This window comes from Schistocerca gregaria, chromosome 9 (assembly GCF_023897955.1).
Source record: "Schistocerca gregaria isolate iqSchGreg1 chromosome 9, iqSchGreg1.2, whole genome shotgun sequence".
NCBI classification, from domain to species: Eukaryota; Metazoa; Arthropoda; class Insecta; order Orthoptera; family Acrididae; genus Schistocerca; species Schistocerca gregaria.
The window spans coordinates 255,123,742-255,137,205 of record NC_064928.1 but is presented as its reverse complement, the minus strand read 5'-3'; the positions used below and the strand labels follow the sequence as shown (position 1 = coordinate 255,137,205).

The window sequence follows — 13,464 nt, the reverse complement described above, 5'->3', positions numbered from 1 at the left end:
CCAGCCGGCCGCGGTGGTCTCGTGGTTCTAGGCGCGCAGTCCGTAACCGCGCGACTGCTACGGTCGCAGGTTCGAATTCCTGCCTCGGGCATACATGTGTGTGATGTCCTTAGGTTAGTTAGGTTTAAGTAGTTCTAAGTTCTAGGGGACTGATGACCACGGCAGTTGAGTCCCATAGTGCTCAGAGCCATTTGAACCATTTTTTGCTGTGATGCCTCGTGTAAGGAGGAGGACTGCGTACCATCACGTTTCGGACTTTGATAAAGGTTGAATTGTAGCCTATGGCGATTTCGGTTTATCGTATCGCGACATTGCTGCTCGTGTTGGTCGAGATCCAATGACTGTTAGCAGAATATGGAATCGGTGGGTTCAGGAGGGTAATACGGAACGTCGTGCTGTATCCCAACGGCCTCATATCACTAGCAGTCGAGATGACAGGCATCTTATCCGCACGGCTGTATCGTGCAGCCACGTCTCGATCCCTGAGTCAACAGATGGGGACGTTTGCAAGACAACAGCCATCTGCGCGAACAGTTCGACGATGTTTGCAGCAGCATGGACTACCAACTCGGAGACCGTGGCTGCGTTTAACCTTCACACTCCATCACAGACAGGAGGCGCTTGCGATGGTGTTCTCGGCGAACTTGGGTAGACGAATGGTAAAACGTCATTTTTTCGGGTGAATCCAGGTTCTGTTTACAGCATCATGATGGCGTTCGTCGACATCGTGGTGAACGCACATTGGAAGGGTGTATTCGTCATAGCCATACTGGCGTATCACCCAGCGTGATGGTAGGGGTACCATTGGTTACACATCTGTCACCTCTTGTTCACACTGACGGCACTTTGAACAGTGGACGTTATATTTCAGATGTGTTACGACCCGTGGCTCTGCCCTTCATTCGATCCCTGCCAAACCCTACATTTCAGCAGGATAATGCACGACCGCATGTTGCAGGTCCTGTACGGGCCTTTCTGTGTACAGAAAATGTTCGACTGCTGCCCTGGCCAGCAGGTTCTCCAGATCTCTCACCAGTTGAAAACGCCTGGTCGATGGTGGCCGACCAACTGGCTCGTCACAATACGCCAGTCAGTACTATTGACGAACTGTGGTATCGTGTTGAAGCTGCATGGGCAGCCGTACCTGTACGGCCAGAAGTGGCTGTTCTGGGTACTGATTTCTCTGGATCGATGCACCCAAACTGCGTGAAAATGTAATCACATGTTACAGTTCTAGTATAATTATTTTGTTCAATGAATGCCCGTTTATCATCTGCATTTCTTCGTTGTGTAGCAACTTTAATGGCCAGTAGTGTACTTTCAAGTAAAATGTCTTCCCTGCACGGGAATATACATAATGGATACCGGAGTGAAGATGGTAAACACGTGGTTGGATATCAATGGAAGTTTTGGTCACTGCGGTCATTCCTTTATGCAGCTGATGAATGTTCGTATTCGCAACAGCAAATATATTTAACAATTTTATAATGGCTGTAGTCTGTTCTTTCGGACATCCACGTCCGAAACAACATGGCGTAGTGCGTTCGAACAACACAGCCACTGCGATATCGTAATTCCTTCTTCTCCTTCCGTAATACGCCATCAAATTTCTTTCCTTCAAATAACTTTCTACACTCCCAGTTCCGCCTACGAAATTCCACTACATCATTACATACAACTGATTCGAAGATTCGTTCATGTCGGTTGACTCCTCCGAATTCGAGGTCCGTAGTACAAGGGACACTTGTCTCCTTGTTAACCACTTCATTCTTTTTTTTTGCCTAAGCATTATCCACATTCACTTCAATGTGATATTCGACTTTATCAGTGACATGTAGTCACGCCGGAGGCTGCATACATTTATTCTCAAGACTCTAAGTGCAATTGTATTCGATGAAGACCCTAATTCTGTCCCTTTTACGATGTTACATAAATTTCCCCAGAGGGTTTACTCCCTACCAGCTGCCATCAGTGGACTAGGTGTGTATAAATATTAAGCTTTCATCAATCCAAAAGTCGTTTGGAATTTAACATTGCTTTACCAAACATATTGTTGTGATCCCACTGTAGATCGCATGCCCTTGCCTCCCACCGACATGAAAACTGGCCTCCCAGGTACATATTTATACGTTTATTTACTTAATTATTCGGTTGTTTACCTTGGCGGGACGAGAGCTCACTCTTAAATCCAAAAGACAGAGGGTTGCAACCTACCTCTCCCCCCCCCTCCCTCCCGCTGATGCTACTCTATCTGCAATACAACAAGCAATAGTGGAAACCAAGGAGAAATCTGAAAAGGGAATAAACATTCAGCTGGAGCAACAACATTAAATTTGAGGATCGCCAGCGACATTGTAACTTTGTTAGACATGATCTCGGACTTGGGAGATCAGTGAAATTGAAAGGATATCAACAAAAGTAAAAACGATATGGACTGAAGTACAATTAAGTCAGGTGGTGATGATGATATCAGATTAGGAAATGAGACATTACAGCAGTGGAAGAGATCTGAAATTTGACAGCAAAAACCTGGGCATGACAGGAGTGATAAGAATATAAAATGCAGAATGGAAGTGGCCAGAAAAATTTGCCTGAAAGTGATAACGTGTGTAACGTTGTATATGCGCAAGGTGTTTTTTCTGAAGGGTTTGTTTGGAGTGTAGCCTTACATGGAAGCAAAATGTCCACAACAGACAGCACAGACAAGAAGAGAATGGAAGCTTTTGAAACGTATTATGTGTTAGCAGCCGGCCGAAGCGTTCTAGGCGCTACAGTCTGGAACCACGCTATCGCTACGGTCGCAGGTTCAAATCCTGCCTCGGGCATGGATGTTTGTGATGTCCTTAGTTTAGTTAGGTTTAAGTAGTTCTAAGTTCTAGGGGACTGATGACCTTAGCAGTTAAGTCCCATAGTGCTCATAGCCATTTTGTATTAGCAAAGAATGCTGAATATGAGGTAGGCAGATTTGACAGATCCTACGGCTTCAAGTAATACCTAATTTTGTAATGATTGGGAAGTGTGGAGGAGAAGAAGAGGCGGTAAAAATTGAAGAGGGAGGCTAATCTTTAAATACAATAAAGAGGTTCATACACAATTAGGGTATAATAGTTATGCAGATATGAGAAGACTTGGTCAAGGTGGGCGAGACATACAGAGCTGAGTCAAATCAGTTTGGACTGATGACTACAATGTAGAATTATTAGTTCTAAAATAGATAAAAATACTGAAGATTAACTGGGATAATTAATGAGGAGGTACTGAATAACACTGGCGAGAAAAGAAATTTATGTAGCAACTTGACAAAAAGAAATGGTCGGTTTATATGATGTATGCTGAACCATCAAGGAATCGTAACTTTGGTAAGGGAGGGAAGGATGGGAGCAAAACTAGTAGAGGATGACCACGGCTTGACTACAGTACGCATGTTCAAGTGGATGCACGTTGCAGTAGTGATGCAGAGATGTGGAGTCTTCGAACTGATGTCCACAACAACAGCCACAACACATACGCAGAACCACTTACTTGCTCCAGTCTCCCATGCAGCGTCTGCTGGATGCCGTACTTCTTGAGGACCTCGCTGCTGAGGCGGCGCAGCGCGACGCGGACGTGCAGTGTGGAGGCCAGCCGCTTCGGACTCAGCCTCTCCAGCACCACGCGTGGCTGGAAGACAGGAGAGCCCCACTTCTGCTGCGTATCCACGAGCTGCTGTAGGTACACTCGCTGTCGCGTCGCCACCGGTTCGGGAGCTGGGATGGTATAGCGACAACCGGGCGGAAGCAGTTGCAGCTGCTTCTCTTCCACCTGCGTTGCGAGCTGGTCTTGCAGTGGACTGTGTGACAGACACGGGAGCCGATTCGAGAACGACGGTTCCTGTTGCTTTACCTCGCAATTCTCTGTGCCCAGTGGCAGCTTTTCCAGTTGTATGTGGAGCTCCTTCGGTTTGACAAGCCCCGGCGACGACGGCTGGTGCTGCTCTTCCAATGTCCAAGAATCGTCGGGCAGCTTTTCGAGCTTTATGTGCAGCTGGTTAAGCACAAGACCGTCGTGTTGCTTCGCAGGTGGCGACTGGTGCTGCGCTGGCTCCAGCTGGTGAGCATCTTCGGTGAGCTTCTCGAGCTGGACGTGCGGCTGTGGAAACTGTGCTTGCCTCGGGGACGGCGACGTCTGATGTTTGACCTCCGCCTGCGGCTCACCCGCCAGCTTCTCTAGCTGCACATACAGTTCCTTTTGCAAAGAATTTTGTTGCTGCTTCGGGGACGGTGCATGTTGCCGCTCTTGCAGCTCGCACTTCGGCGACTCCCCGGGCAGTTTTTCCACGTGCACTACTAGCTGCTTTTGCAGCTGGAACTGTGGCTGCTTCGGCCGGTCTGGCCACAGCTCATTAGGAGACCGCGTTTCCTTCGGCTCCTGAGACAGCTTCTGGGGCGTGAACTGGGGCTGCCTCAGCAGCGGTCGGTGCGGTTCCTTCGGCGAATGTTGGTGCGCTGCCCTCTGTGACTGAGAGTACCACAGCGTGCGCGGGTGTGACTGCCTCGGAGACGTAGGGTGCGACTGCTTGTGTGACTGGCTCAGAGTCTGCGCTTGCGAGTGTCTAGGAGACGCCGGGTGCGACTGGTTCGGAGACTGCACGTCCGAGTGCCTCGGAGATCCCGGGCGCGTGTGCCTCGGATACTGCGGCTGCGTGTGGCTCAGAGGTTGCGGCAGTGCCTGCTTCGGAGACACCGGGTGCGACTCCTCCAGGGGCTGCAGAACTGGCTGCCTCAGAGACTGTCTCGGAGTTTGCGGGTGCACCTGCCTCGGAGACAGTGGGAACGATTGCCTCGGAGTCTGCACGTACGGATGCCTCGCCGACTGCGCCTGTGAATGGTTTGGTAAGTGTGACTCCGACGGTTTCGGTGAATGCGGTCGTAACTGCTTTGGTGAATACAGCTGCACTTCCTTGTTCGGGGGTTGAGATTTGGATGGTGTTGCGTGTGGTGACACAGGCAGTGCCTCCAGCCACGTTTCTTGCTGCTCCAAATGTGGTCCATCATTTGAGTCCTGCAACAAAACAAACATTCTCTTGTACATCTATCGAGTATGCCAAGTACAGATAAATTTTAGGTAACATTATATTTACCAGCCAACGATGTCCAACGTAACTTACACATCAAAATGCTAGGGTTAATACAGAGTGCGACTTTTAAATATTTGTATTGCAATACAGGGTGTTACAAAAAGGTACGGCCAAACTTTCAGGAAACATTCCTTACACGCAAATAAAGGAAAGATGTTATGCGGACATGTGTCCGGAAATGCTTAATTTCCATGTTAAGAGCTCATTTTAGTTTCCTCAGTATGTAATGTACTTCCTCGATTCACCGCCAGTTGGCCCAAACTGAAGGAAGGTAATGTTGGCTTCGGTGCTTGTGTTGACATGCGACTAATTGCTCTACAGTACTAGCATCAAGCACATCAGTACCTAGCATCAACAGGTTAGTGTTCATCACGAACGTGGTTTTGGAGTCAGTGCAATGTTTACAAATGCGGAGTTGGCAGATGTCCAATTGATGTATGGATTAGCACGGGGCAATAGCCGTGGCGCGGTACGTTTGTATCGAGACAGATTTCCAGAACGAAGGTGTCCCGACAGGAAGACGTTCGAAGCAATTCATCGGCGTCTTAGGGAGCACGGAACGTTCCAGCCTATGACTCGCGACTGGGGAAGACCTAGAACGACGAGGACACCTGCAATGGACGAGGCAATTCTTCGTGCAGTTGACGGTAACCCTAATGCCAGCGTGAGAGAAGTTGCTGCTGTACAAGGTAACGCTGACCACGTCACTGTATGGAGAGTGCTACGGGAGAACCAGTTGTTTCCGTACCATGTACAGCATGTGCAGGCACTATCAGCAGCTGATTGGCCTCCACGGGTACAGTTCTGCGAAAGGTTCATCCAACAATGTGTCAATCCTCATTTCAGCGCAAATATTCTCTTTGCGGATGGGGCTTCATTCCAACGTGATGAAATTGTAAATTTTCACAATCAACATGTGTGGGCATACGAGAATCTGGACGCAATTGTGCAAATCACGTCATCAACACAGATTTTCTGTAAACGTTTGGGCAGGCATTGTTGGTTATGTCTCGATTGGGCCCCATGTTCTTCCACCTACGCTCAATGGAGCACGTTATCATGATTTCATACGGGATACTCTACCTGTGCTGGTAGAACATGTGCCTTAACAAGTACGACACAACATGTGGTTCATGCACGATGGAGCTCCTGCACATTTCAGTCGAAGTGTTCGTACGCTTCTCACCAACAGATTCGTTGACCGACGCATTGGTAGAGGCGGACCAATTCCATGGCCTCCACGCTCTCCTGACCTCAACCCTCTCGACTTTCATTTATGGGGGCATTTGAAAGCTCTTGTCTACGCAACCGCGGTACCAAATGTAGCGACTCTTCGTGCTCGTATCGTGGAGGGCTGTGATACAATACGCCATTCTCCAGGGCTGCATCAGCGCATCAGGGATTGCATGCGACGGAGGGTGGATGCATGTATCCTCGCTAACAAAGTGTTTGAAGTGACGCTGGTACGTTCTGTTGCTGTGTGTTTCCATTCCACGATTAATGTGATTTGAAGAGACGTAATAAAATGAGATTTAACATGGAAAGTAAGCGTTTCCGGTCACATGTCCACATAACATATTTTCTTTCTTTGTGTGTGAGGAATCTTTCCTGAAAGTTTGGCCGTACCTTTTTTGTAACACCCTGTATAAGTTTTCAAAGCACTTCGCAGTTATCCATTACGAACTTCCCTTATTTATCACTACCATAAAGATATAATATGTGTATGACACGTAAGGGCGACAGACTATTTACAATAGCAACTACCCTTCCTGTTTCTTGGAGTGCCACCAACAGTAAGGGGGTTTGGTACTGTCCATCTGAAATGAAAGTTCTTTGTTCTCCCATTCCTTTAGCTGAATCTCACGATACTGTCGTTGTCAACAAGTGTTGTTGGGTGAAAATCGTTACCACTACTGTAATGGAGTGGACACCGAAATCAAACCGAACTGCAAGTCTTTCATTACGGTCCACTGATGATCTTTTACATAAGAAAAACGAAAGACGCATAAAGAATAATGGAAAGAAATTACGGGTTTTTCATGCTGTTGCTGATTATGGGTTTGAGGAGACAAAATATCTAGGCTCATTGTCTCCCATTCCCCTTCAGGACGGGATCAGTGTACGCCATCCAGGATTAAGAAAAGCACGCATATCTTTTATGGATTTTATGAGGTTTCTGGGATTTTTTTATACTGAAAACTAGTACGAATTGCATCTTATTCTTGCAACTACATCATTAGTGGAAAAAAAACTGACTAGTTAAACAGGCACCTGGTTATGTTGGTCATGATCTCTTCAAATTAAGCGGGATGTTTCTTGATGAACTTAGAGATGAGGTGTTTGAAAACATAAAAGTTCAGTTAGAAGAGGATATACAAGATGGGCAAAAAGAATGACAGAATTATAGTAATCGGTACCCATATAGGACAACAAGCACTTCTGTAAGTGCAACAGATTGTGAATCCAAACAAAAGACAGTTTAAATACTGTCCAGAGTCTCTTAAGAAGTTAATTGAAATGTGTAAAGATAATTTTCAGAAAAAGGTTTCGGATGCTTGCACTGTTAATGTAAATAAAATTATATGGTCAGAGGTTTGTAGAGTCACGGACCTTCTTCAGGCAGGCAAGAACAAATGAGGCACAAGCTGTCGATTCATGGATCGATCATCTGGAACCTTACAAGAACGTATTAGGAATCGGAAGCACGGGCACTAGAACCCTTTCACTGCCGCGCCAGCATTCAAGATTCAGAGGGAGAGGATTAACTGTTGAACGAGAACGAAGTGCAGGAAACTGGCTCACACAAATGGATCCACAGAGGAATGCAAGTTTTACTTTTTTTTATGATATCTGTTCTGATTATTTTACTGCTACTATATTTTCTGATGCAACTGTGACACAGTTTCATCTAAATAATGATGAAAGATAATGGAACTGAAAACAGCAAAAACCAGGAAACTTACCAACAGGATTCAGTGCTTTTGGGAAAAGCCCAATTTCTTGCCCTGCCAGCACTGCACCCACTGAGAGAACCTTTTCCAATAATTTAGGTCAGTAAAGAGATAAGAAATTACAGGAGATCAATAAATTTCTTCACGCTTCCAAAAGGGCTAAATTTCACTTTACAGTAATTACGAAACTACATGAATAAAGTTTTTTTCTGGAAGTGCGAAAGTTTATTTAACTTGAAACACAATATCCATTAAATTAACTCAGTAATTAATTCACTAAATATTTTGCTTCTTTTTACTTTGTGTAACTCTATGTAGCATTTTTTTGTAAATTATATTTTTATAATTAAATGTACTTACTTTGTCCTGGTTTTTTCTGGCAGTGTTTTAAAAAACTCATGTTTTGGGTCGAATTAAACTACAGCCACCCTGACGCATCTGCGTCTACAGTAAATTGCGTGTGCAAGTGTGAGGAGGTTTTCTACGACGGCAAGCCAAAAATTATCCCGACTGTCTTTAAAAAAACTCTTCTGCAGCTACTGAGCTGCATTTCGCGAATGAGTGCTTATACACTGAGGCGCCAAAGAAATTAGTATAACCATGCGTATTCAAACACATAGATACGTGAACAGGCAGAATACGGCGCTGCGGTCGGCAACGTCTACAGGGTGATCAAACAGTCAGTATAAATTTGAAAACTGAATAACTCACGGAATAATGTAGATAGAGAGCTACAAATTGACACACATGCTTGGAATGACATGGGGTTTTATTAGAACCAAAAAGTACAAAAGTTCAAAAAATGTCCGACAGATTGCGTTTCATCTGATCAGAATAGCAATAATTAGCATAAGAAAGTAAGACAAATGATGTTCTTTACAGGAAATGCTCAATATGTCCACCATCATTCCTCAACAATAGCTGTAGTCGAGAAATAATGATGTGAATAGCACTGTAAAGCATGTCCAGAGTTATGGTGAGGCATTGGCGTCGGATGTTGTCTTTCAGCATCCCTAGAGATGTCGGTCGATCACGATACACTTGCGACTTTAGGTAACCCCAAAGCCAATAATCGCACCGACTGAGGTCTGGGGGCTTGGGAAGCCAAGCATGACGAAAGTGGCTTTTTGATCATCCGGTATATAAGACAGCAAGTGTCTGGCACAGGTGTTAGATTGGCTACTACTGCTACAATAGCAAGTTATCAAGATTTAAGTGAGTTTCAACGTGGTGTTACAGTCGGCGCACGAGCGATGGGGCACAGCATCTCCGAGATAGCGATAAAGTGGGGATTTTCCCATATCAACATTTAATAAGTGTACCGTGAATATAAGGAATCCCGTAAAACATCAAATGTCCGACATCGCTGCGGCCGGAAAAACATCCTGCAAGAACGAGACCAACGACGACTGAAGAGAGTCGTTCAGCGTGACCCAAGTGCAACCCTTCCGCAAACTGCTGCAGATTTCAATGCTGTGCCATCAACAAGTGCAGGTGAGCAAACCATTCAACGAAACATCACAGATACCGGCTTTCGCAGCCGAAGGCCCACTCGCGTACGCTTGATGACTGCACCACACAATCTACGCATCGCCTAGGCTCGTCAACACCGACATTGGACTGTTAATGACTGGAAACATGTTGCCTGGTCGGACGAATCTCGTTTCAAATTGCATCAAGCGGATGGACGTGTATGAGTATAGAGACAACCTCACGAATTGATGGACCCTGCATGTCAACAGTGGACTGTTCAAGCTGGTGGAGGCTCTGTAATGGTGTTGAGAGCGTGCAGTTGGAGTGATATGGGACCCCTGATACGTCTAGATACGACTCTAATAGGTGACGCTATGTAAGCATTCTGTCTGATCAACTGCATCCATCCATGTCCATTGTGCATTCCGACAGACTTGGGCAGTTCTAGCAGGACAATGCGACGTCCCACACGTCCAGAATTGCAAGAGAGAGTGGTTGCAAGAACACTCTTCTGAATTGAAACACTTCCGCTGGCCACCAAAGTCCCCAGTCATGAACATTATTGAGCCTATATGGGATGCCCTGCGACGAGCTGTTCACAAGAGACCTCCACCCCTCGTACTGTTACGGATTTACGGACAGCCCAGCAGGATTCACGGTGTCAATTTCCTCCAGCACTGCTTCAGACATTAGTCGAGTCCATGGCACGTCGTTTTGCGGCACTCCTGCGTGCTCGCGGGGTCCTACACGATATTTGGCAGGTGTACCAGTTTCTTTGGCTCTTCAGTGTACTTGGTGCTACTGCAAAGCAGGGCGCTCACCTAACCATCGCAACACAAGTGTACCGGTAGTGGCAGCGTAAACAGGTCCGCTTCAGCAGCTGTTTGCACGAAGGAAGACAAAGGGCAGCAATATGATTTCTTTGTTCAGGAGCAGTGAAAGGAGCTGAAATTCTTAGTAAACTGTTAGCGCAGTATGGGAACTGCACATTGCCGCTGTCAAGTGTTTTCGAGTGGGTAGAGCAGTTCAAAAGTGGCCGGACGAATGTGACGCACAAACAGGAAGCAGTGCGCCCGTGAACGTTCACAATGCAGCAAGCTCAACTGATGATTTTGACCAACGTTCGGTTACTATCGATGGCGTAGCGTCCGCGTTAAACATCACCCATGGTGCTGCCTATACCGCCATCGACGACGAAATTCGCTTCCGTAAAGTTTGTTCTCGATGGGTGCCACGACGGCTCACTGAAGAACACAGAACTCCGTCTTGTGATCTGCCAACGTTTACTCGACCGTTACAACAGGGGAGGCGAATGATTTTTGGAAAGAAAAGTGACCTGTGACGAAACGTGGCCGCATCACTGTGAGCCAGAACCAAGACGACAGAGTGGAAGCAGCTCGAATGAGCAGTGCAGAAAAAAATCTGCGGGAAAGGTGACGCTAACGGTATTATGGGACGCACAAGGGCCTACGCTGGAAGATAACATGGAGTAGGGGAACACCATCGAAAAAGACTATTACTGCGCACTGCTGTCCAACAAACTTAAACCAGCAATACCGGCGATTCGCACCAAACTGGACGTGCTGGTGCTGCTAAATAACGCCTGGCATCACACAGATCGCCTCACTCTTGACACCATCCAGAAATTGTTAAATGTATTCACAGTTCCGTATATTGAAAACCATCAGCTGTATAATGCAATGACGGCAGCGAAAATTGTTCCGGGCCAGGACTCGAACCCAGATTTCCCATTTACCGTGAGTGGTCGCCTTACCATTGGGCTATCCGAGCCCAACTCACTTCATGTCATCAACCGTGTGTCTACAACCTGCGCTTGTACATTCATACATACATATTCCCATATAGAGGAGACATTTTAATTCAAAGTCGCTTGCCCGGTGTCGGCAGATACATGTGATATTGCAGTGCCTGTGTTATTCAGCGTCTTTATCTGCAGACATCGGACACGCGACTTCCAATTAAAATGTCCCCCCTAAGAATGTACGAGTGCAGGTTGCAGATACATGGTTGAAGATATGGCCGTGAGTCGTGCTCGGATAGCCTAATAGTAACTCAACGGCTCGAGATAAGCAGGAAATCCGGGTTCCTGTCCCAGTCTGGCACAAATTTTCACTGTCGTCATTCCATTGGACAGCTGGCGGATGTCAATATTCGCAATTGCGAAAACATTTAATGTATTTCATAACGGCTGTAGTCTAGCAAGTGTGGTGTCACCGCCAGACACCACACTTGCTAGGTGGTAGCCTTTAAATCGGCCGCGGTCCGTTAGTATACGTGGGACCCGCGAGTCGCCACTATCAGTGATTGCAGACCGAGCGCCGCCACACGGCAGGTCTAGTCTAGAGAGACTCCCTAGCACTCGCCCCAGTTGTACAGCAGACTTTGCTAGCGATGTTTCACTGCCTGCTTACGTTCTCATTTGCAGAGACGACAGTTTAGCATAGCCTTCAGCTACGTCATTTGCTACGACCTAGCAAGGCGCCATATTCAAGCATGTACCGTCAAGAGCAACGTTCATCATTAATGGATTAAAGTTAAGTATCAACGTAATTACGTGCGCTTTCTGAATTCTAATTTCTTGTCATGTTCCAGACCTCACGTCAGTATAGTCCTAGGGAAATCCATCAAGTTTTGTCTCGCGTAATTCGCTAGTGCCGAATCGCACAGTAAGGAGCGCTAGCGGCAGCTGCGTTAAAGATGGCTGCCTTCACTAGTCCTCAGCGTGGTAGCTGTGTGTTTTGGTTTGAAGAATCCAAGTTGGCGACAGAGTTCAGCGTAATTTCAGAACCAAGTACGCTAAATATCCTCCTAGTAGGCCCAAAATTTATGAGTGGCATAAATGTTTTGTAGACACATGGTGCGACAACGTTTTATCGACAGCGCAACGAAATCGACCCGGTGTGCATTTCGCGCACTGCGAATCCCACATACGACTGTTTGGAGTGTGTTGAGAAACCGTTGCATTTGAAATCATACAGATTGACGATGGTACAAGCGATAAAAGACACTGATAAAATTGGTCGCAAGTACTTCTGTGAGGATGAACATTTCTTGGACAAAATCATCTTTTCTGACGAGTCGACTTTTCACTTAAGTGAAATGGTTAACACACATAACTGTCGGATTTTGGGGAAGTGAAAATCCACATCAAACATTGCAGCATGTTCGTGATAGCCCTAAACTGAACTTTTTTGTGCACTGAGGGAGAACAAAGTGTACGGCCCCTTTCTTCCGTGTGAGAACCATCAGTGGGATAGTGTACCTGGATATGTTACAACAGTTTTTGATACCACAGATCGACGCGGTTGACAAAGAACGAAATATTTACTTCTTACAAGACGGTGCACCACCCCACTACCTGGCTGACATCCGGGACTTTCTCAGTGCTGCTTTACCCGTCATTGGATTGGCCGTGACGCGCCAAGTGCATGTCCCCCACGTTCCCCAGACCTGACACTACTCGATTTTTTTTTTTAAATGGGGGTTCATGAAGGATACCGTGTTTGCACCTACTGTGCCGGTTCCCTACCTGAACTTAGAGCGAGAATAACGCCGCCAGTGAGCAAGTTACACCTGCAACGCTACAGCGACTTGGGGAAGAAATTTACTTCCGATGAAATGTGTGCAGTATAACCAACGGAAGCAACATGCATCACTTTTAGTTGAAGGTAAAAAAACTTTATGTGTTTCCCCACAAAGTAACACTAAACCCAGCTCTATATCTTCTTTCAATAAATTTAGGTGAATTTTTAAATTTGTAAAGTCCGTTGTCGCGTCCCAAGCGTGGGTTTTGCGAGGGATTGAGCGACACGGTTCGTAAACGGGAATTAGCCGGTTGACCTAATTGAGAGGGAGACTTTTGATCTGGCTAAGATGTTAAATTCCCTGGTGTGAAGGTACAAG

General features: G+C 46.3%; 1 protein-coding gene across 2 annotated transcripts in view; it reads right to left on the bottom strand.

Moving 5' to 3' along the window:
- LOC126291739 (proteoglycan 4-like) overlaps positions 1–13,464 on the bottom strand; it is a 418,968-nt gene that overhangs the window by 176,847 nt on the left and 228,657 nt on the right. For both annotated transcript variants that reach the window (XM_049985413.1, XM_049985414.1), the window contains one exon: positions 3,523–5,040. In XM_049985413.1, coding sequence (XP_049841370.1) covers positions 3,523–5,040 — 1,518 coding nt within the window. The remainder of the gene's footprint in view (positions 1–3,522; positions 5,041–13,464) is intronic.